The sequence below is a fragment of the Lygodium microphyllum genome, chromosome 5 (genome assembly GCF_053477565.2).
Source record: "Lygodium microphyllum isolate KBCC chromosome 5, Lygodium_microphyllum_v1.1.10, whole genome shotgun sequence".
Classification (NCBI taxonomy): Eukaryota; Viridiplantae; Streptophyta; class Polypodiopsida; order Schizaeales; family Lygodiaceae; genus Lygodium; species Lygodium microphyllum.
In genome coordinates, this window is record NC_141139.1 from 22,914,944 (window position 1) to 22,937,192 (window position 22,249).

General features: G+C 38.6%; 2 protein-coding genes and 2 pseudogenes across 3 annotated transcripts in view; all 4 read right to left on the minus strand.

The window, feature by feature from the left end:
* LOC148035598 (uncharacterized) overlaps positions 1-11,715 on the minus strand; it is a 37,324-nt gene extending 25,609 nt beyond the window's left edge. The window contains exons 1-5 of one of the 2 annotated variants that reach the window (XM_087677561.1): positions 11,260-11,715; positions 10,158-10,210; positions 9,781-9,984; positions 9,147-9,197; positions 8,465-8,514 (exon numbers count right to left, since the gene is read on the minus strand). In XM_087677561.1, the coding sequence (XP_087533687.1) occupies positions 8,480-8,514; positions 9,147-9,197; positions 9,781-9,984; positions 10,158-10,210; positions 11,260-11,309 (393 nt within the window). In that variant the 5' untranslated portion in view covers positions 11,310-11,715 and the 3' untranslated portion in view covers positions 8,465-8,479. Of the gene's footprint in view, positions 1-8,464; positions 8,515-9,146; positions 9,198-9,780; positions 9,985-10,157; positions 10,211-11,259 lie in introns of those variants that run through there. The other variant, XM_087677560.1, reaches the window with a different exon arrangement.
* Positions 408-863, minus strand: LOC148035600 (uncharacterized). The gene has a single exon (XM_087678790.1). It carries the CDS (start codon positions 861-863, stop codon positions 408-410), a length of 456 nt encoding a protein of 151 aa, XP_087534916.1.
* Positions 954-1,989, minus strand: LOC148035601 (uncharacterized; annotated as a pseudogene).
* LOC148035602 (uncharacterized) lies at positions 1,708-7,491 on the minus strand (annotated as a pseudogene).
* Positions 11,716-22,249: the final 10,534 nt, after the last annotated feature.

The window sequence follows — 22,249 nt, forward strand, 5'->3', positions numbered from 1 at the left end:
GGATATTTTAGGGTGTTTCCCACTGTACATTAAGCATAAAGATATATACATTCCCTACTTAGTACTTATGACCATGTCACATCACAATTGAAACCTTTAAGCATTAAACATTTAACACGTGCATAACACTGAATAGTGAAAACTGAAATTTGAGACTATCAAACTAACATTGAGGAAGTCTACATGATAAAGAGCCAAAACATAACACAGTACACTGCATCAAACAACGTACAATTGCTAACAAGGAAGTTAGGAACAATCCACCAAGGTGACAAATGTCAAGTCAAGATGGCTCCTAATAGAACATACATATGTCATAAATAAAAACACCCAACTGAAATATATGAAAATTCAAAATTTTTAGATCTGACTGTAGTCACTAGTGCCCACAGTCCACTGCCTAGGCTCTAGCAAAACTCATGATCAGAAGAGAACGATGATGAGGCTGAAGAGAGCATGTCTCCATCCGCCACGACATTGCCATCGTCGTCAAACTCTGGCTCTACCATCACAGGGCCTATAGCCTGGACTGCATCACCTAGATCCTCCTCGTCAGTGTAAATGAGACGAACTGCCTCATTCGCACGTCGCCGAGGAGTCCGAATGGGTAGCTTCCCTCTGCGAATGCCTTTCTGTCGAGCACTCTCTGGATTTGCAGCTTGCTCACGTAGTGGAATGCTATAAGCACGTGCGCATGACCTCGTCACACGCCTATCCACCTCCTCCATCTCTCTATGAAGCATACGCAAAATCTCCTCCTCCTCATCCCTAATATGCTGGTCCTCATCTGTGATCGGATGATTCGGATCAGCCACCAGCTTTATATGTGAGGGATCAGCCTGTTCAAGATGGCAACATAGCATACATTTGTTAACATTGAATAATAATGTAAATTTTAAATACTAATATAGAGATATAATATTTCAAACATGTAAATAGCTACTAGTTTGAACCTACTTCGGTGTCCCCAAGGCATGGTAGGCATGCACAAGCCTCATATTGGCCTTGCAATACACTAACTTCTCCAATTAAGAAGTGCTAAGGCGATTCCGGATCTTTGTATGAATCAAAGAATAAGCACTCCAATTGCGCTCACAAGCACCCGCTGAGCAATCCTGCATTTGCAGGTGTCATTGGCTTGATAATTGCCATTGCTACACTTGAGAGAGTGAAAGAGAGAGAGGAGAGAGCACAAAGAGTGAGTTACCTGTGACAGGATACATAGAGCCAAATAAGTCAGACGTGGAAGACCTTGCCGACCATAACTCTGCCACCATGTGAGAGGAAGACTAGTAGCCTCCAAACGCAATGCCACCGCCCGTGAAAATGATGGTCCCAAGTTATTTATGAAGCTGCACATCTCTGCGTCTATTTGAAGCTGCTCCTCCTCGTCAAAGATACGTGCGATGAACTTGTCTTTCAGTTGCATGAGATACTGCTCATGGAACAAGCCTGGGGTCTTGTAGAAAGGATGGAGTAAAGCAGCCATCCCATGAATGGGACGACTCATAAACTTCCACCAACTCTCTACAAGAGTCAAGATATCATCTCGACTGCAAAAATCAGCAACATCAAAGTTTAGACACATTGCAAGGCCAATGCATGTGCTGTACTATATAGCCTATGCATTAAAATTTAATAATAAATAAATAGCATATGCAAGCAGTCATAAAGAAGTACAAGAATAAAATCTAGTACTTACCGCTGCTAGGACAAGGCTTGGCATGCTGTGATATGGCTCTTCATCTGCATGAAGAGGTGATAAACCAAACCCAATGTGGAGCCCTCCATGTCCATGACTCGTAGCATCACATACATGGGCTGCAAAGCCACTGTCAAATCCTGCACCTCTGTCCAAAAAGACTCATCTAGGATACGCCTTTCAATGGCTTTGGTTGCCTCTTTTTGTGCATGAGACATGTCCCTCCACTTTGGGTCCACAACTGTCTGCAAAAGTGGATCCCTAAGCTTAAAGAGCCTTTGCAACATCAAATGAATTGGAGTAGTAACTACCTCTACCAAAAGTACTATGGTATACCTACATGATTAAGTATATTACACTCTTTCTTGAACAGTCCTATTCATATGCTCTATAACACTATTTTAGGGTGGGTGTATGGGGAGGTCAATTAACACTTGATACTCCTCTCATCACAAAACTACTCAAATGCCTTAGAGACATATTCACTCCCATTATCAAATCATAGCCATTTTAGCCTATGCCCACATTGGTTCTCTACCATACTAGGAAAGTGTTGAAATGTAGCTCACCTACATATATAGAACCGAATTTTTTTTGTGAGTTATGAGTCTACACGTACCATCATATAAACAATGATCAAAATCATCTCAAAACATGAGTAGTCAAGAGGCGAAAAATACTGCAAATGAGTGAGTATTTTTATTCCTTTAAGGGACATACACCCCAAGGCAGTGATGCTAGAGATATATATGAGGAAGATTGGTCATAGCCAATACATGATCAATAGATCTAGATATAAGCAAAGGATACAGACTACCAAACTTGGCACCTCTAACAAAATGAGGTTGCCCCATACAATCTTCCATGTAGAATTACCAAAGGACATACTATTATTTACTAGAGATAAGGCTTTTGGTCAAAGTTGAATACATGATCATCACTGAGTATGATTGAACCTATAATAGCACAGTAGGTATAAAACCAATTACGATGAGGAGTAACATGGAAAAAAGCCCCTAAATCAAGAAGCCAATACTCAGAATAAGCAAATTGAGCATTAAGTAGTCAAGTAGCATCAACTGATGAAGCAACAAGTATGTAATCATTTGAGCTATACTTTAGGGCATTGATCTCTTTTGCCTTAATACTGGAATTAGGAGCCATGCTGCAATTATCAAAAGATTTGGCATTATCTTGTTCTTTTCCTTTGCCTTTTTTCGCACCTATCGTGGTGCATCTTTTGGCATCGTGGCCTTATGTGACTTCAATACCCACAATAATGGCAAATAAGAGAGAACTTAGGACCAGGGACTTACAACTTGATTGCCCATGAGACTTAGATTTGCCTCTTGTTGGGTTGTGAGTCTCTACCAATATTATTTTTCCCACTATCGCCATGTTTGCTCACTTTAAGGGCATGAGAAGTACAAGCTACATCAACATTCTGTGTTTACTTCTTTTGTAAGCAAAGCACCGTCTACATCCTTGAGCTAAAAGCCATAGTGTAGAATGTATCCCAAAACTTAGATAGTGTGATAAGCAAACATTCTCCTCGAACTTGAGGCCCTGCAAAGTAAGCTAATTGAAAATGGAATGGAACTCATTTAAATGAGAAGACATAGATTTCCCTTCATAAGAAGGTCCATGAGTTTCTTAAGCCAATACAGCTATGTTGCAAGACTCTACTTATTGTAGAGATCACAAATCTTTTTCCATAATGCATAAGCACCACCATCAATTTCAATGACATTGAAGTATACTTGCTTTGATGGTAGGCTTACATAGCTCATCAAGCTCTTCTCCTAGCCCTCTATATCATAAAGTTTTAGTAGTAATCACTCTAATTTCAATGGCTTGACCTGCTTCTTTTGCACCAATACTTGGCAAATCTATCATCCAATGCTGGAAGTAATTGCCATCCAACTTCTCTATATTGAAGATAGCACTATCATTGGAAGTATTTGAAGCACCTACCATTATGTTTGTCAAATAAAAAGAGTATGAGCTACTGTAATAATAGCAAATCAATTCCAAAACCAAGCCAAAAAGCATGCAGTAAGAGGAAGATGGAGCGAATACACTATTGCCTAGAAGCGAGAAGTACTGTAGTATTGAATGCAAGTGTTTATAGTCTCAAGGAAATGGCTCAACACTACTTTTCATCATGGCTATCCATTAAACTGCAATAAATCAACATGTAATCATAAGTAGACATGCAAAGAGTAAGCTCCCAATGCTAGGAAAATTTGGGTAGCAATCAGGATGTACAATTCAACTAGCAATGTAAAGTTAGAGTATGAACCACTAAGTACCAAATATTGTCAAAATATCCAAGGTGTTAGGTACATAGATACATAACATAATGCATACCAAGCATGTATCAACCACTAACAACCCACTGACAATAAGAGACACACATTCAATATGTTTTCAAGCCTACAAGTGGAAATCGGTGAAGCAAATAGCCACCATCTAAACCCAACCAACCTAGCTCAAATCCAAGATGTAGATCTCAACATAAGCATATCTCATTATAAACATGAATGCCAATCATCAAACACAACCATGTAGCATACCTAAGTACTATGTAAGCATTCAATACATAGACATTCATTGAGAATGCTTGCTATACAAAATTTGCTATAGCAAAGAACCCTTCATATGTTGAGCTATTTGAGCTCTAATTAATCCAAGGAGGTTGCCTAAGCATCAAACCAACATGCGAGTGTTACAAACTTGCCCCATAAGCATCACATAAGCAATAGTAGACATTGAAATATATGCTACTCAGATAGTATACAGCAAACCTGCCATGTATTCATAGTTAATGACTGCTGAGCTCAAGGGCTCCAAATAGCACTCAAGACTAGCTTGCAAATGCCAAAATAATGCTCAAGTGGTTGCCAATGATTTGCACAAGTAGTAGGCAAGAACTGATGAGCTCCATGTGATTCGAATAGAGGCTAGAATTAGGACACGCAAATAAGATGAGCTATTCTTACTAGGTTAGGGGTGCTTCTGCCCTATTTTGGCCACAATAAGGCACTTGACAATGCTCAAACACTCCCTCGAAAGTGCTCAAGCAACCCTAGAGCAAGCTAAAGTTAGTGGAAACTCCATGGGACTGATGCATAGCTTGGTATGTAGCTAAATACAATGTTGAAGAAGCTCCTTAAATGCACACTTTCATACCAATTGAAAGGCAGATCAGGAGTGGAAGCATGAGTGAAAGTAAGAGAGAAGCAAGAGCTATGGTGGTTCAAACAAGAGAGTGACTATACCAAAATGGCTTTGTGCAAATATTGTATAATAGTAAAAATTGGATATACATTTATCTACCTGCACTCGTTCTGTCTCTCACAATGACTTGCTACCAGATTTACATGTTCTCTCAAATTTTTTTAAGGCTAGTTGTTACGACACATGCCACAAGTGGTTTTTATTTCATGCTTGGCAACTCATTCATATCATGGTTGAGCAAGAAGTAGTCTACTATGTCCATTTCTAGTTGTGAAGCTAAGCACAAAGCAACTTTCATAGCTACAATCGAGTGTGTTTGGCTCAAATGCCTTTTGGTTGATTTGGATGCTGGACAGTCACATGCCATTACCATCTTCATTAACAGTCAAGGTACATTAGTAGCTGCATGTAGCACAATGTTCCATGCATGTACTAACCACATTGAGGTGTATTATCATTATGTCATAGAGAGAATATTTGTAAGAGAGATTGTATTGGCCTACATACCAAGACAAGATAACCTTGCATATCTTTTCACAATGACTTTGCTTCATGAGTTATTTGAAGATTTTTGCAAAACCATTGGGCCTCCCCCCCCCGTGAATTAATCATAGTCCATTGGACTCGACATTTCCCTATACATGAGTTCCACCTCTTGTTCAATACACCACTCCTAAGGGGGATTTTTTGCCATATTTCAATATTGATGTGTGTGAACAATAGCACTATCAAGGCACATTTTTCCTCTTCAAGAGGTTTCTCCTCTTGCCCTTGTCTATATGCCTATTTGCTTTAGAGCATACTTAGTCTTGTAAAGCTTCTCTTGTGATATCACTCAATAGACTTTTGAATTGCGCCCTCTCAAGCTTCTTCTTCTTCTTCTTAAAGCTTCATGCAACCCTAAATCCAACAATTTGATTTATCAAGATGTTACCCAAACTTATCAAATTTCATTCAAATCATTAAAGCAATACTCAACATAGTTGATAGCAAGTAGTACATAAATGTATTACATATTTACCATTTTTTGAGGAGTTTGAAGGTCATTTCATTATCAACTTTGTGATATCATGAGACAATGTCTAGAAGCCTCGAAAACAAGTAGCAATATGAGTGTGCTTACATATACAAAGCCATAGATTTCACTTTCATTCATGTTTCCAAATATCATGTCCTTTATTGTTTGTAACTACACTACTCCAAATGCATTTATGTGAAAGCTTCTACTAAATTACGGATGAAATTTACATATGCAAACAAAACTTAGTTATGCAAGGCATACATAGTGGAAATCTAAAGAGATGATGGAGAAACAAAAAAATGACCTTTTAGATCATCAAGGTGACACTATATATTGAGAGGTGATATCCCATAGTGTGAAATGTATGTACATTTAGCATTTTGTGAGGACTTCGAATCTTCTTGTACAATTAGGTTAATTGAATCTACATTCAACAAACTAATATGTCTAATAAACCATAAGAAAGTAGTTTCATGCAAACACTAGGTTTTGAAATTAGGTCAAATTTGAGGTCATTGACTACAGTTGACCATTTGTGCTTTGATTTTGGATAACTTATTGAGCACACTTTCAAGTAAGTTAATATCCTTTCATAAGTGTAACTATACCACTCCAAATATATTATGTCTAAAGGTTTTTACTACACCATGTATGTAACTTGCAAATCCAACCCACAACTTTGTCATGCTATGTGTACGTAATGGAAAGATGAAGATATAAAAATATATGATACCTTTTATGTAGAGAACCACTAACTTTGGAGTCTCACCTAAGACGAGTCACTCCCATATGTGATGATAGCATACCATAGTGTGATTCCTACAAGCATTTTGCTCGTCAAGTGCACTGGTGCGCATTTTTTTGTAATCCAGCCCACACCGTGAATCTGTAGCACTAGCACCCACTTGGGCAATGGCCCTAACCATCCTCTTCCACTGCTCAGTCCTTAAGACATTGAAACTGATGTTGCACTCAATGAGAGTGCGAGCAATCTCCATCTCAGCCACCTTCTGACGCTCTCTCACCCAAGACTGAGAATGCACACGTGAAGGCAAGGTGGTTTGCCTAGGCACATGCACATCATTAGAACCTTCCTCCTCCTCCTCCTCCTCCTGCATGACACGAGCCCTCTTCCTACTAGCAGATGGCTGCTCTGAGGCAACAGGCTGAGACACAAAACTCTCCTCTACTTGTGTAGGAGGATCACGAAACTCCCCAATAAGAGCATCGTGCAAGGCGTCTTGTGTTTTCTGGGATCCTTGGCCTTTTGCTGCTGCCCCATTGCTGGGAAGTTCTCAGCAATCAACTTCTCTCGAACAGCTTTTGGCAGCTTTTTGCACGCGCTACAGTTGTTTGTGCAATTGATGCCTGTCAAATGCTTCACCACACGCGTAATTGTACTGGTCAATGTGAAATTGTAGAATTTGCATGACCACCTGCGACTACCTGAACCAGCTTGCCTGGGAGTGTTGACGATATGGAGTATATTGGTATACTCCTTTCAATAGGGATTGACTGGTTTCGACATGATGGCTCCTGGAGCAAGATAAGAGAGAAAAACATCGGTAAATATGTGCGCGCGCGTGCACAAGAATCAACACGAGCGAGCGAGCGTGCGCGTGCACGTGCGAGAGAGAGAGACAGAGAGAGAGAGAGAGAGAGAGAGAGAGAGAGAGAGAGACTCCAGCATGCATGAATGTGAGCCCACAGAGAGAGAGAGAGAGAGAGAGAGAGAGAGCGCAGAGAGAGAGAGACAGAGAGAGACGAGACGTACCTGGTCTATGCATGCTGGCGCCTCCTATAGCTCACGTAACTTGCAAACACTGAAACAGTGAACACGTTTGGGGCTTTTGTCTCAATTTGCCCAGGAAAATCCACAAATAACCAAGCAATGCAGAAATCGTTAGGCACATCACGTTTTGGGCCCCGAATTTTACATGAAAAAAATGATCACGTTTTTTATGTTCCATACGTACACAAAATGTACGATCAATACGTACCGTACAGTAACGATACGTACGTACGTACTGAACCTACCTTGGCATGGATAGCAGCCATGCACAGATGCTGGAGATCAATGGGGTCCTTCCTGTAAGATAAAAGATGGCAGCCCTCTCATGGAAGGCAGCAATCTGCTGTAGAACCAGATCAGCACCCATAACAGCGACCACATGTTCCCCTTGTGGTAAAGAACTCGCTTTACCCTAATTAGCTTGAGCATATTCCGACATCAAATGATTGGCAAAGACCAGCATAAACTGAAAAGACTCATTAGTCTAAGAGCACGAGGCTTGAACATTTTGCTGAGGTAAATTCAGGGCACACAAGTCCGGTTCTTCGACTGACATCTTGCGACGTTTACCCATCTCGTCCCCTTCCATTAACTGCCCAGAATCCTCAGCTAACGAATCGCCATCAGATTCTGCCAAATCTTTATCATCCCCATTTCCAATATGCTGGTCTAGAAAGGCCATATCAATACCATTAGATTCCTGCAAATTCTCCATATCTGAGGATTACGCTTTACACAGTTTATTCCAGTCTTGAGTAGCTGTCACAAAACAGAACTGAACCTGTCTCCTTCTGCAGGCCGTTGTGCCTCTCTCTCTCTCTCTCTCTCTCTCTCTCTCTCTCTCTCTCTCTCTCTCTCTCTCTATATATATATATATATATATATATATATATATATATATATATATATATATATATATATACCACAATTCTCTGCAGCAGTCATAATCTGCTCAATCTGATCAACCAGTCTGCATGAGTTCATGCATTGTTAGTGTTTGTCATACAATCTATTGTCTCCACTACAGACCCTACCATTTCTTTACAAGGGATCCATAATGCACAATAATATGAGAATAGATGTGAAGGGGCTAAGAACTGAAGGACATGTCTTATGCATTAAAATATCCCAATGTTGTAGAAGATGTCATGAAATTAAGGAAGATAGATGCTAAAGCAACTAAGACCGTGCAATCTTCATTGTTGAGCCTCAGCTACCAAGTCATTCAACTCTTCTTTGGTAAATACTCAAGAACTAAGCACATTTATGAGAAACAACGCATCTCCATACAATTTGTTTGTTAAACCATCATAGGTATTAAAATCAATTAATGGATGCTAGTGCTTTTCACATATCAGCAATCATTTATTCACTTGATGGTGGGCATATACCTGCAATATCTAAAGATGTATCATTCCGTAACCGCAATGCAGCTTCCCATCCTGCAAATAACCGACCCAAAGGTGAGTACAAAGACCATATGAATGAGCTGGCTTTTGCTTTCACCAAGACAACAGTAACACATTAAAACTGGAAAATTAATCCCTCCAATGTGAATTTCATGTATAGCTATCGACTGACTGCTGTGAAGCAAACATGGCACCGGCCCAGCCTACGTCAGAGGATGGCCAAGCAGATCAGAAAGCAATATGCAAGAGTGTGCTATTGTATGTTATGATATAAGTACTTGGGCTCAATGCAGCAACAGCAACTCCAAATGTCCAAGTTACAAATTATGCGAGCTATGTCTTGTTAAGCTTTTAAAAAACAGCTGCATGCAATCACACGTATACATCTTGCTCACCTACACCCCAAAAATGATGGCTGCCCACTCAAACAGAAATGCACAAGCAAGCCAAAGGGCTAGAGGCTGAGTAAGATCTGAATCTTTAAAAGAGCCTCAAAATAGTTCCAAGTTGTCACAACTAGGCTACTTTTGCAGAAACAACAAAACAGGGCAAACAAAGTTTAGAAGAAATTTTTTCTTGACTTATGGCTGACCGACAGTTTAGTTTCATAACTTACTCTCATTCATAAACCGAGCAGTTTCATTATTGCTGCTGCAACCATTCATTGCCATACATCCTGATACTGATGTTTCATTCTCACTAGCCTTATACACTTTATCAGTCTTGTTTGCTTGCCCTAAAACTCCAGCTACCCTAGAGTTTGACCCTCCTGCTTTCTCTCCAGTTTCATTTCCTGAAATGTTTGGCTTCTCTACATGATCTGTACAGAAGAATTAGGGACCAGATAAGAACCGAATAAGAATTTCACAAAGGACAACAGAAAATCAAATTGTTTTAAGTGACAAGCAATTACACACTTTTCCTCTCAATCAGAATGTTCAGGACTGTCCCTTTAACTCTCAACAGCAGTAAATGTTACTGTACAGCACTTGCCTCCTTCTTGAGGAACTCCACCTCGGAAATTACGCCACTTGTTAGTGCGAGCTCTGGTCAAACAAGTACTATTGTCAAAAACACAAAATTACAAATTGGTTAAGTTCAGCAATGTTGCTTGAACATTTGATTAATATTCATGACAATGTCACCAACAAAAGCTATATGTCAAATCATATACCATGAAACAATGAGTACACCAGCAGGATCAGCTTAATAAATAGCCCAACTCAAAAAGCCCTTCATAAGCTTTTGTGTATGTCTGGTAGATTCAAACTGGCTTTAAGAGCTTTTGGGCATGAAGAGAACAGTTATCACCATAGGCATCCATATGGCCTCTCTCAACTGTTATTGAAAAGAAGACAATCGCTGGGAAGTTTTAAGATCGTACAAACTGCCAGACACACCATCAGCCAGAGATGACTGGACTCTAACTCAAGATAGATTTATCTTATCTAAATTTTTGCATGGGAGCCTGAGTCGAGCAGATCACAAGGGTAAGGAAGAACATACAGAGTACAGACAGCACTTGGCAAAACGTCCACTATAAAGAGGTCAAGGTGACTTAGGTGATTTCTATCCAGTGAATGACAGCTCAGATATGCATTGCCGCATTTCTATTACAGAGCTCCAACTGTTTTAGTGCTGAAAATATGTTACGTGATCACATGCAGAAACACTTGCACGGGGCAAGCTCGATCATCAGGCGCATGCCTAAAAGGAAGTTGCAACTAGCATTGTACGACCCTGTGATTTAGAATTTTCGACCTTCTAGATTTTTGAAGCTGAATGATGAAATGACGAAACACGAAACCTCACGTGATGCGTAGATTAGATTAAAGCTGCTTGACAGTAAGCTGCTAAAACCACTGGTAAAACTTGGAAGACATCAAAAGCAGCGAACGTGCTGTTGCTCCTCATCAGACCAAGCAGAAGATGGCTGCATGGTCAGCGAGAAAAATGACGTGCTCGAAGGCGTAAATTTCAACGCAATAAAAATGATTAGGTTAAAGCAAGCTCGTCTGCTTAATAACCGTCGCTGATGCTCAATAATCTGCGGAAGGTGAACTTTGAGTTTGGGGGAAAGGGAGAGGTAAGCGACCTGTGATTCGGGTGGCGTCTCAATGGATCGCTGCTGCTACTCTCCAGCATTGCCTCTATTGGAGTGTTTGTCTTGAGCTCCTGAAAGATCCGATCTTCGAACTCTTCTATCCTTCTTAGTTCGAGATGCCCTCCGCCGTTCGCAGCCTCTCTTTCTTTTCCATTCTTTCTTTGTTGCTATATCATGGTATCAAAAGAAGCTGCCAATCTCGCAAGCAAGCAAGCAAGGAAGGAAGGAAGGCAGCACCTGTGATTTTGGGGGGCCGGGAGGGAAGGCCGCTGCTGCGCCCTTTTTGTCTGCTTTCCTATGGTTCCCTGCAACCCAAGGCTCGGTACGCAAACACGCACATCATAAAATATATTGCACCCAGCCTTCTCTGCCTCCCCCCTTCCGTGAAAGTAGGGTCCGAAAGTGCATGCAGCAAGACTCAAGAGGCTTGAGCCGTTTAAAGTTTGAGTTGGCACACGGCCAATGTTCAGGTGACTTCAGAATACTATATATTTCAGTCCAGACGAGTTACTCGGTGACTTCCAAAAATCATACCTTATAGAGATAGAGATAGTTACTTAGTCAAGCTGTGATGATTTAGTATCTTTTGTGTGATGAATTGTTGATCCTAATCCCATACATACATATGTGTATGTGTGTGTAGAGAGAGAGAGAGCGTGCGCGCGCAAGATCATGGTGTTCTTATTGAGGGGTGTGGTTTGTGACTAAAGTCAAGAGATGGGCAACTATGCAAACTAAGCAATCTAAGAGGGCCAAATTGCAAGTGAAGCATGTGCGATTCTGGGCATTCACCACCTAGTGCAACTATAATCTTTCTATGCATGACTCCAATATTGTCAATCTTTGATTCTGATATCTCATGTCTGGATCAATACATGCCTTTGTAAAAAAGGTTACAATTGTAAGGCATTGGTAAAATGCAACTTACAATAGCATTGGTAGTGCATTTAGGTTTTAGGCATTAAAAACAATCTATTGTATCAGTTTTACAATTATGTTTGTGGTGGCTAATAGATGCACAATTCATGATGGCTACAATGGTAACATTATTACAATTACATCATAGACTTTCTTGGAACATAACTTACACAATGCAAAGGGGAGTACATGTCGAGAAGTTTCATACTAAATAAGGCATCAAGCATTAACATACAATGTAGTAAAATGGCATGACTATGATGAAAAACATATCTCTTATGAAAATGGCATAGTACACATTGAAAGCGCAAACTTGCATCATCACTACTATTTGGAAACTATTATGTGAGTTACATTTCGACAAGTCCAATTAAGGCTTTTCAAACAATTGCTTCTCATAAGGCATGGAAACTTTCCTCTTCACTTCTATCTGGAAACTATGGTGTGAGTTTATATTTATAACAAGTCCAACTAAGGCTTTGTAAACAATTACTCCTTATGAGGCTTGGCATGGCAAAAAATATTTCTTTGCATTTTTGGGTTTTCATATGCTTAGTGCACAAACTTGAATGGTAAGGCTATAATGACCATTCTTGTGAGGTACACAACTATGAAAGTAAATGGCATAGATTTTATAACCATCTTTGAACAAAGAGATTGTTAGTAGGGATGTGGTTGTTGTTAAAAATGTAGTTCAAGCCCTTTTCCTGAATGTAAAACGCAACGAAACGTATCCATTTCAATTTATTTGATATAATCCTTTGTTTGTTGGTATTGGATAGCTCTATAGGGAGTAGTTGCATACTCCTAATGATGGCCTATTGCCATTTCTATAGTCTCAAGTGTAGCCATGTATGTTGCTTGTTGACTCATTGCTTTCTCACTAGTTGTTATTCTTGACACCTTATCAACAATATAGGTGCTATTTCTCTTTTTACACAATCACTGCAAAATCAAACTCTAATAGATGTAGAAGCCATCTAGTTATGCATCTTGCAACACATGGTTTGTTAATCAAGTAAAGTTAGGCCGAATGGTCTACAAAACGTGTGAATGGTGTGACAGGAAAACAATGTCAAAGTTTATTAACCATATATACCATTTCCAATCCTTCTTGTTTTGTAGTAGAATAATTCATTTCGACATTTATGAGCGGTCTACTAGCACAACTCACATAAAAATCCACGTTATGCCAACCAAGTTAGAAATTGGAGTAATATGCATCCAAAGAGGAATGTGATTGATTGATTTTGAGCTTGTAATATAAATGCTATTGTAAAAGCCTTTGTATGTAAAATTGGTATTCTTTGGTCCAATCCCAAATATTTAAGAGCTTGTACAAAAGACTTACTATAGCAACATAAATCGATACAAAATGCCTACAATAATCAATATGGCCTAAAAAGCACTAAAATTTCATTGCATTAGTCCATGATGATAGTTCAAATTTTACACATCAATGGTGATGCCATATGCCATTCTTGGATACCACATGCCCCAAAATGAGTCCATGCTTAACCCAAAATTGGCATTTCATGAGACTACAAAGAGTTGGAATAGCCAACAAGTGAAAAAGTGCTCAATGCAACTCGTCAAACTAAAAGATATGATTATGTGCACAAACCTCATTTTGTGGTAAAGATTGTCTTGTGAAGGAGCATTCCTATAACCCTAAATGCAACAATTAATATTATAGTTGACTTTGATCCCTTGGGTAGAGTCTTCAATACCCTCCACTTGATTTCCTTTGATTGGGATGAGATTTAATGATCATTCAAAGGTCAACAAATATTGTGGGCAAGCCCATAGGATTGGGTGTAGTCAAAATTTTTATTTGGTTTTGTTCCAACTTGTATTTGAACCATTGCTAGTAATGCATAGACTATTTTGTCCTTTTGTGTAAATTTTTTTATTATGCTCATTTTTGTAAGTAAAAGCCCTTACGCTATGCTACATACCACATGTTGGTCTTATACATATTTTCCTCTATATAGGCAACTTTTACATCTAGTACAGTTATTGGCCATGGCTAGTAAAAACAATGATGTATTCCATGTGTTGGCTATTGAGGATAAGTCGAATAGAACCAACTATACACAATGGGCTTATATTATGCATCATTAGCTACAAAAGGGCTTTTGAACATTGTGCATTAACAACAAAGTTAGATGGAACTAACTATCCGTTGTGGATTATATGATGCATCATGCATTGGTTGCAAAAGGGATTTGGGACCTTGTGCATGGAATGAAAGTACGTCCTAGTGGTGCTTTGGAATATGCAAGTGTAACAAAAATGAAAGGTGGAGTAGGAGTGGAAGCATGAGGGGAAGCAAGAGAGAAGCAAAAGCTATGGTGGTTCAAGTAAGAGAGACCAAGACAGTGTGTGGGAACTCCAGCAATCACTGTGCATTTCCTTATTCTATTGTCATGTAAATAATACAAATAAACTGATATTGATGGGCAACCGCCACTTGTAGTATACATGTGGGTGAGTAGGTAGTACAAAGAAATGTAGGCAGATAAGCATAGACGGCCTTCAACCCCCCTAACAACCTCCACTTAAAGGTGAATGTGCTGGAGTGTGGAGAAAACATGAGAAAAGTGATAAAGTAAAATGTGTACATATAAGTATAATAGGATGAGGAATATACATCATCTCATTCTACGCCCATTATCTTCCTAAGAAATGTATAGTGTTCTACTAGGAGACTTTTAGTAAGTACATCTACAAGATTCTCATCAATCGTTCAAGATCTTGACAAGCTCTATTTGCTTGTCCTCAATCACCTCTCTAATAAAGTGGTAACAGACCTCATGGTACTTAGAGTTTGCATGGAAGATCGGATTATGTGCCAACTGAATGGCACTCATAGAGTTTGAATGCCACGTAGAGATCATAGTCATTCCAAGGTCTGATGGCCTAACTATAGGGCCTCCTTGCAAGCCTCAATGGTTACAATGTACTTGGTCTCTATAGTAGATAAGGCCATGCATTTGTGTACCCTAGACATCCAAGAATTAGCATTTCTAGCAAAAATGAAGATATAGCTAGAGAGAGAATTCCTACTTATTGCATGTTCTACATAATCAGAGTCTATGTAGCCCACAACTCCAATATCTTAGCCAGTACAACACATGCAAATATATGCAATGCCTCAAGGTATCTCATAATATCCTTCATGTGGTCCTAATGTCACCTACAAGGTATCGCCATATAACAAGCCACAACTCCCACTATAAATTTTATGTCAGCTCCTAGAGCTATCATGACATAGATCAAGCTACCCACCATGGATGCATATGGAAATCTGGCCATCTCAGCCTTCTCTAACTAGGGACAATCTACTTGACTGACCTGCACATAAGAAAGTAATGCGCATCTAATAGGCTTACCATCTTGCATATAGAACTACTCGATCACTTTATGAATGTACTCCTTCTATGACAAGTAGAGGAGTCCCTTAGAGTGATTTTGCATAAGGTATATACCAAGTATGTAAGATGCATACCTCGTGTCCATCTCAAAGCTCTTCTTGAGCTGAATCTTCAAAGCACCTAGCTCATCATGAGCACTTGCAACAATCAGCATATCATCAACATTTAGCACCAAAATGATAAGGCTACCATCATCGGCCTTCTTCATGTAAAGACACAAATTTGCATCACTATGGGAGTGACCTTGTGAATGCATAAAGGCATCAAATATATGATACCATTTTCTAGGTGCCTACTTATGTTACGAAGTGAAACATGTGGCAAATCTAGCAAATCAAATCTCAATCATAAACAACTTTATGACACATACATAATAGAAGTTAGTGGAAAAATCTAACAAATCAAACATCTCAACGATTAAATACAAACAACATTATAATACATAAGAGGATTTGAATAACTCAATAGACTGAGAAAGACAAGAGAAAAACGCACGATTGGGCCCAACCTCCCCCATGGCAAAAGCCATGGTTTGGCATCCTTAATTACATATTATAGTTTTACATGGATATTTTCATTCATATCTTACATATAATTACAAAGAAAGTACTAATATCTATTAAAATACAGAGTTTTAAGAGTCAAGAGGTATCCTATAACATGCTGCAAAAAATTCAGTGCTTTAAATCTTGACGTTTTGATATCACCGTCACGTTCGGAGCATGACAAAACCCCCAAAACGACTCTTGAAGCTCTAAACTCCGATTTCGGATAAGGGACAAATGAAAAAACTCCATTTTCACCATGTTCTCCTGTTTTGCACGCGATCTTGTTGCTTTTATGAAGAAAATTAGAAAAGCCTTCTAAAACTTAACCACATTAAGAAAATATCAAGGTATTCCATAAAAAAAGCTTTCTTCAATAAAAGCATATCTTAAATCTCATATTCTAAAACAATCTATATTAAAAACAAATAAATTAATAGTACTAAGGACAATCATCTAATTATTACTAAAGAAGTTTAAACTTATAACTTATAAATAGAGTAATAATTTTAATAATACAATATCATATCAATACATAATATTATATATTATACTTAATATAACTAATCATAATTATGAAATTTACACTTGGACTTACGCTAACACCTAGTGTTACACAAAGCCACCACTACTTGCTCTACACATCAACTGAAGCATTCACAATTATTTATAAATAAAACAAATAAACAATAGTGAATACCTAGCAGTCTTCAGCTACAAATAATTAAAATAGGTCGGAACACTGCCCTAACCTTAATTTAATTCGAGTGCACACTCTAAACTCGTAAAAGCTTAATTAATTAATATGAATTTTGCAAAATCACCCATGTGCATATTAATTAATAAAATGCTCAAGAAGGGCAGGTGTCCCCATCAACTTCTCACACAAGGAATCCATCTTATGTACAAGCCCCGGTAAATAAATATAGTTTTATGGAATCCACCGTGGAATATGCCTCTAGTTTTACGAAATCCATCGAAAATCCTCACGGAATCCACCATGGAATATGCCTCTTGGCATTAACTTAAGTCCATCAAACACTATGGGAGTGACCCTGTGAATGCATAAAGGCATCAAACATATGATACCATTTTCTAGGTGTCTACTTAAGTCCGTAAAGACTCTTCCTCAACTTGCACACCAAGTATTCCTTGCCCTTTTTCTTAAAGCCCTTAAGTAATTGTATATAAATGTCTTTACGCAAGTCTCTATGAAGGAAAGCCATTTTCACATCTATCTAGTACAAGCCAAGATCCATCTATGCAACTAAGGCCAATACTAAGTGTAGGGTAGTCATCTTGACCACATGCGAGAATATTTCATCAAAATCAAGTCCCTTCTCCTACTTAAAATCATTAGCAATCAACCTAACCTTATATATTAGCTTAGGGTGACCAGAGATACTCTTCAACTTGTACATCCACTTGCATGGCAATGTATGTTTTCTGTTGGGCAAAGGAACTAAATCCTATGTGTGGTTTTTTTACATTAATCATACTCAAACGACATGGCCCTCTCCCAAGAGTGACTATCACCTCTATGCACAACCTCCTCATAATAAGTAAGAGGCTCACTAGCATCTGTCACCATGACATAATGCATAAAGGGCTCAAAATGATTAGAAGGACATGAGGCTCTACTAGAGCATCTCAAGACTATCTATGGGGCTTGCATGGCTTATTCTCTCAATCCCTAACATCATGATCTTGCACAACAAGTGAATCCTAGGCCACTACATTAACACTTGTAGCAGACTATCTAACTAACTAGGGGTTGGCTATAATAAAGGAGGCTACTCACATGAAAGATCACCTACATATCTCAACTACCTGCTTTAGTCTCATATGCATCTTTTCCTGGTGAAATATGACATCATGTTTGCAAACAACCTTTCAAGGCTACAGATCCCAAAGGTGATAGCCCATCTCACATGCATCACCATATCCAAGAAAGATGCATTTGACTCACTTCGGATCTAGCTTACTACATTTGTCGTTGGGAATATGGCAAAAAGCCTCACATCTAAAGATACACGAGTATATATACGAGTGAGGTTTACTAGACTATACCTCCTCTACAACTTTACTACCAAGAGGAGTGCATTGGGATCTATTAATCAAATGAATTGGAGTAGTAACTACCTCTACCAAAAGTACTATGGTATACCTACATGATTAAGTATATTACACTCTTTCTTGAACAGTCCTATTCATATGCTCTATAACACTATTTTAGGGTGGGTGTATGGGGAGGTCAATTAACACTTGATACTCCTCTCATCACAAAATTACTCAAATGCCTTAGAGACATATTCACTCCCATTATCAAATCATAGCCATTTTAGCCTATGCCCACATTGGTTCTCTACCATACTAGGAAAGTGTTGAAATGTAGCTCACCTACATATATAGAACCGAATTTTTTTTGTGAGTTATGAGTCTACACGTACCATCATATAAACAATGATCAAAATCATCTCAAAACATGAGTAGTCAAGAGGCGAAAAATACTGCAAATGAGTGAGTATTTTTATTCCTTTAAGGGACATACACCCCAAGGCAGTGATGCTAGAGATATATATGAGGAAGATTGGTCATAGCCAATACATGATCAATAGATCTAGATATAAGCAAAGGATACAGACTACCAAACTTGGCACCTCTAACAAAATGAGGTTGCCCCATACAATCTTCCATGTAGAATTACCAAAGGACATACTATTATTTACTAGAGATAAGGCTTTTGGTCAAAGTTGAATACATGATCATCACTGAGTATGATTGAACCTATAATAGCACAGTAGGTATAAAACCAATTACGATGAGGAGTAACATGGAAAAAAGCCCCTAAATCAAGAAGCCAATACTCAGAATAAGCAAATTGAGCATTAAGTAGTCAAGTAGCATCAACTGATGAAGCAACAAGTATGTAATCATTTGAGCTATACTTTAGGGCATTGATCTCTTTTGCCTTAATACTGGAATTAGGAGCCATGCTGCAATTATCAAAAGATTTGGCATTATCTTGTTCTTTTCCTTTGCCTTTTTTCGCACCTATCGTGGTGCATCTTTTGGCATCGTGGCCTTATGTGACTTCAATACCCACAATAATGGCAAATAAGAGAGAACTTAGGACCAGGGACTTACAACTTGATTGCCCATGAGACTTAGATTTGCCTCTTGTTGGGTTGTGAGTCTCTACCAATATTATTTTTCCCACTATCGCCATGTTTGCTCACTTTAAGGGCATGAGAAGTACAAGCTACATCAACATTCTGTGTTTACTTCTTTTGTAAGCAAAGCACCGTCTACATCCTTGAGCTAAAAGCCATAGTGTAGAATGTATCCCAAAACTTAGATAGTGTGATAAGCAAACATTCTCCTCGAACTTGAGGCCCTGCAAAGTAAGCTAATTGAAAATGGAATGGAACTCATTTAAATGAGAAGACATAGATTTCCCTTCATAAGAAGGTCCATGAGTTTCTTAAGCCAATACAGCTATGTTGCAAGACTCTACTTATTGTAGAGATCACAAATCTTTTTCCATAATGCATAAGCACCACCATCAATTTCAATGACATTGAAGTATACTTGCTTTGATGGTAGGCTTACATAGCTCATCAAGCTCTTCTCCTAGCCCTCTATATCATAAAGTTTTAGTAGTAATCACTCTAATTTCAATGGCTTGACCTGCTTCTTTTGCACCAATACTTGGCAAATCTATCATCCAATGCTGGAAGTAATTGCCATCCAACTTCTCTATATTGAAGATAGCACTATCATTGGAAGTATTTGAAGCACCTACCATTATGTTTGTCAAATAAAAAGAGTATGAGCTACTGTAATAATAGCAAATCAATTCCAAAACCAAGCCAAAAAGCATGCAGTAAGAGGAAGATGGAGCGAATACACTATTGCCTAGAAGCGAGACGTACTGTAGTATTGAATGCAAGTGTTTATAGTCTCAAGGAAATGGCTCAACACTACTTTTCATCATGGCTATCCATTAAACTGCAATAAATCAACATGTAATCATAAGTAGACATGCAAAGAGTAAGCTCCCAATGCTAGGAAAATTTGGGTAGCAATCAGGATGTACAATTCAACTAGCAATGTAAAGTTAGAGTATGAACCACTAAGTACCAAATATTGTCAAAATATCCAAGGTGTTAGGTACATAGATGCATAACATAATGCATACCAAGCATGTATCAACCACTAACAACCCACTGACAATAAGAGACACACATTCAATATGTTTTCAAGCCTACAAGTGGAAATCGGTGAAGCAAATAGCCACCATCTAAACCCAACCAACCTAGCTCAAATCCAAGATGTAGATCTCAACATAAGCATATCTCATTATAAACATGAATGCCAATCATCAAACACAACCATGTAGCATACCTAAGTACTATGTAAGCATTCAATACATAGACATTCACTGAGAATGCTTGCTATACAAAATTTGCTATAGCAAAGAACCCTTCATATGTTGAGCTATTTGAGCTCTAATTAATCCAAGGAGGTTGCCTAAGCATCAAACCAACATGCGAGTGTTACAAACTTGCCCCATAAGCATCACATAAGCAATAGTAGACATTGAAATATATGCTACTTAGATAGTATACATCAAACCTGCCATGTATTCATAGTTAATGACTGCTGAGCTCAAGGGCTCCAAATAGCACTCAAGACTAGCTTGCAAATGCCAAAATAATGCTCAAGTGGTTGCCAATGATTTGCACAAGTAGTAGGCAAGAACTGATGAGCTCCATGTGATTCGAATAGAGGCTAGAATTAGGACACGCAAATAAGATGAGCTATTCTTACTAGGATAGGGGTGCTTCTGCCCTATTTTGGCCACAATAAGGCACTTGACAATGCTCAAACACTCCCTCGAAAGTGCTCAAGCAACCCTAGAGCAAGCTAAAGTTAGTGGAAACTCCATGGGACTGATGCATAGCTTGGTATGTAGCTAAATACAATGTTGAAGAAGCTCCTTAAATGCACACTTTCATACCAATTGAAAGGCAGATCAGGAGTGGAAGCATGAGTGAAAGTAAGAGAGAAGCAAGAGCTATGGTGGTTCAAACAAGAGAGTGACTATACCAAAATGGCTTTGTGCAAATATTGTATAATAGTAAAAATTGGATATGCATTTATCTACCTACACTCGTTCTGTCTCTCACAATGACTTGCTACCAGATTTACATGTTCTCTCAATTTTTTTAAGGCTAGTTGTTACGACACATGCCACAAGTGGTTTTTATTTCATGCTTGGCAACTCATTCATATCATGGTTGAGCAAGAAGTAGTCTACTATGTCCATTTCTAGTTGTGAAGCTAAGCACAAAGCAACTTTCATAGCTACAATCGAGTGTGTTTGGCTCAAATGCCTTTTGGTTGATTTGGATGCTGGACAGTCACATGCCATTACCATCTTCATTAACAGTCAAGGTACATTAGTAGCTGCATGTAGCACAATGTTCCATGCATGTACTAACCACATTGAGGTGTATTATCATTATGTCATAGAGAGAATATTTGTAAGAGAGATTGTATTGGCCTACATACCAAGACAAGATAACCTTGCATATCTTTTCACAATGACTTTGCTTCATGAGTTTTTTGAAGATTTTTGCAAAACCATTGGGCCTCCCCCCCCCCCCCCCTGTGAATTAATCATAGTCCATTGGACTCGACATTTCCCTATACATGAGTTCCACCTCTTGTTCAATGCACCACTCCTAAGGGGGATTTTTTGCCATATTTCAATATTGATGTGTGTGAACAATAGCACTATCAAGGCACATTTTTCCTCTTCAAGAGGTTTCTCCTCTTGCCCTTGTCTATATGCCTATTTGCTTTAGGGCATACTTAGTCTTGTAAAGCTTCTCTTGTGATATCACTCAATAGACTTTTGAATTGCGCCCTCTCAAGCTTCTTCTTCTTCTTCTTAAAGCTTCATGCAACCCTAAATCCAACAATTTGATTTATCAAGATGTTACCCAAACTTATCAAATTTCATTCAAATCATTAAAGCAATACTCAACATAGTTGATAGCAAGTAGTACATAA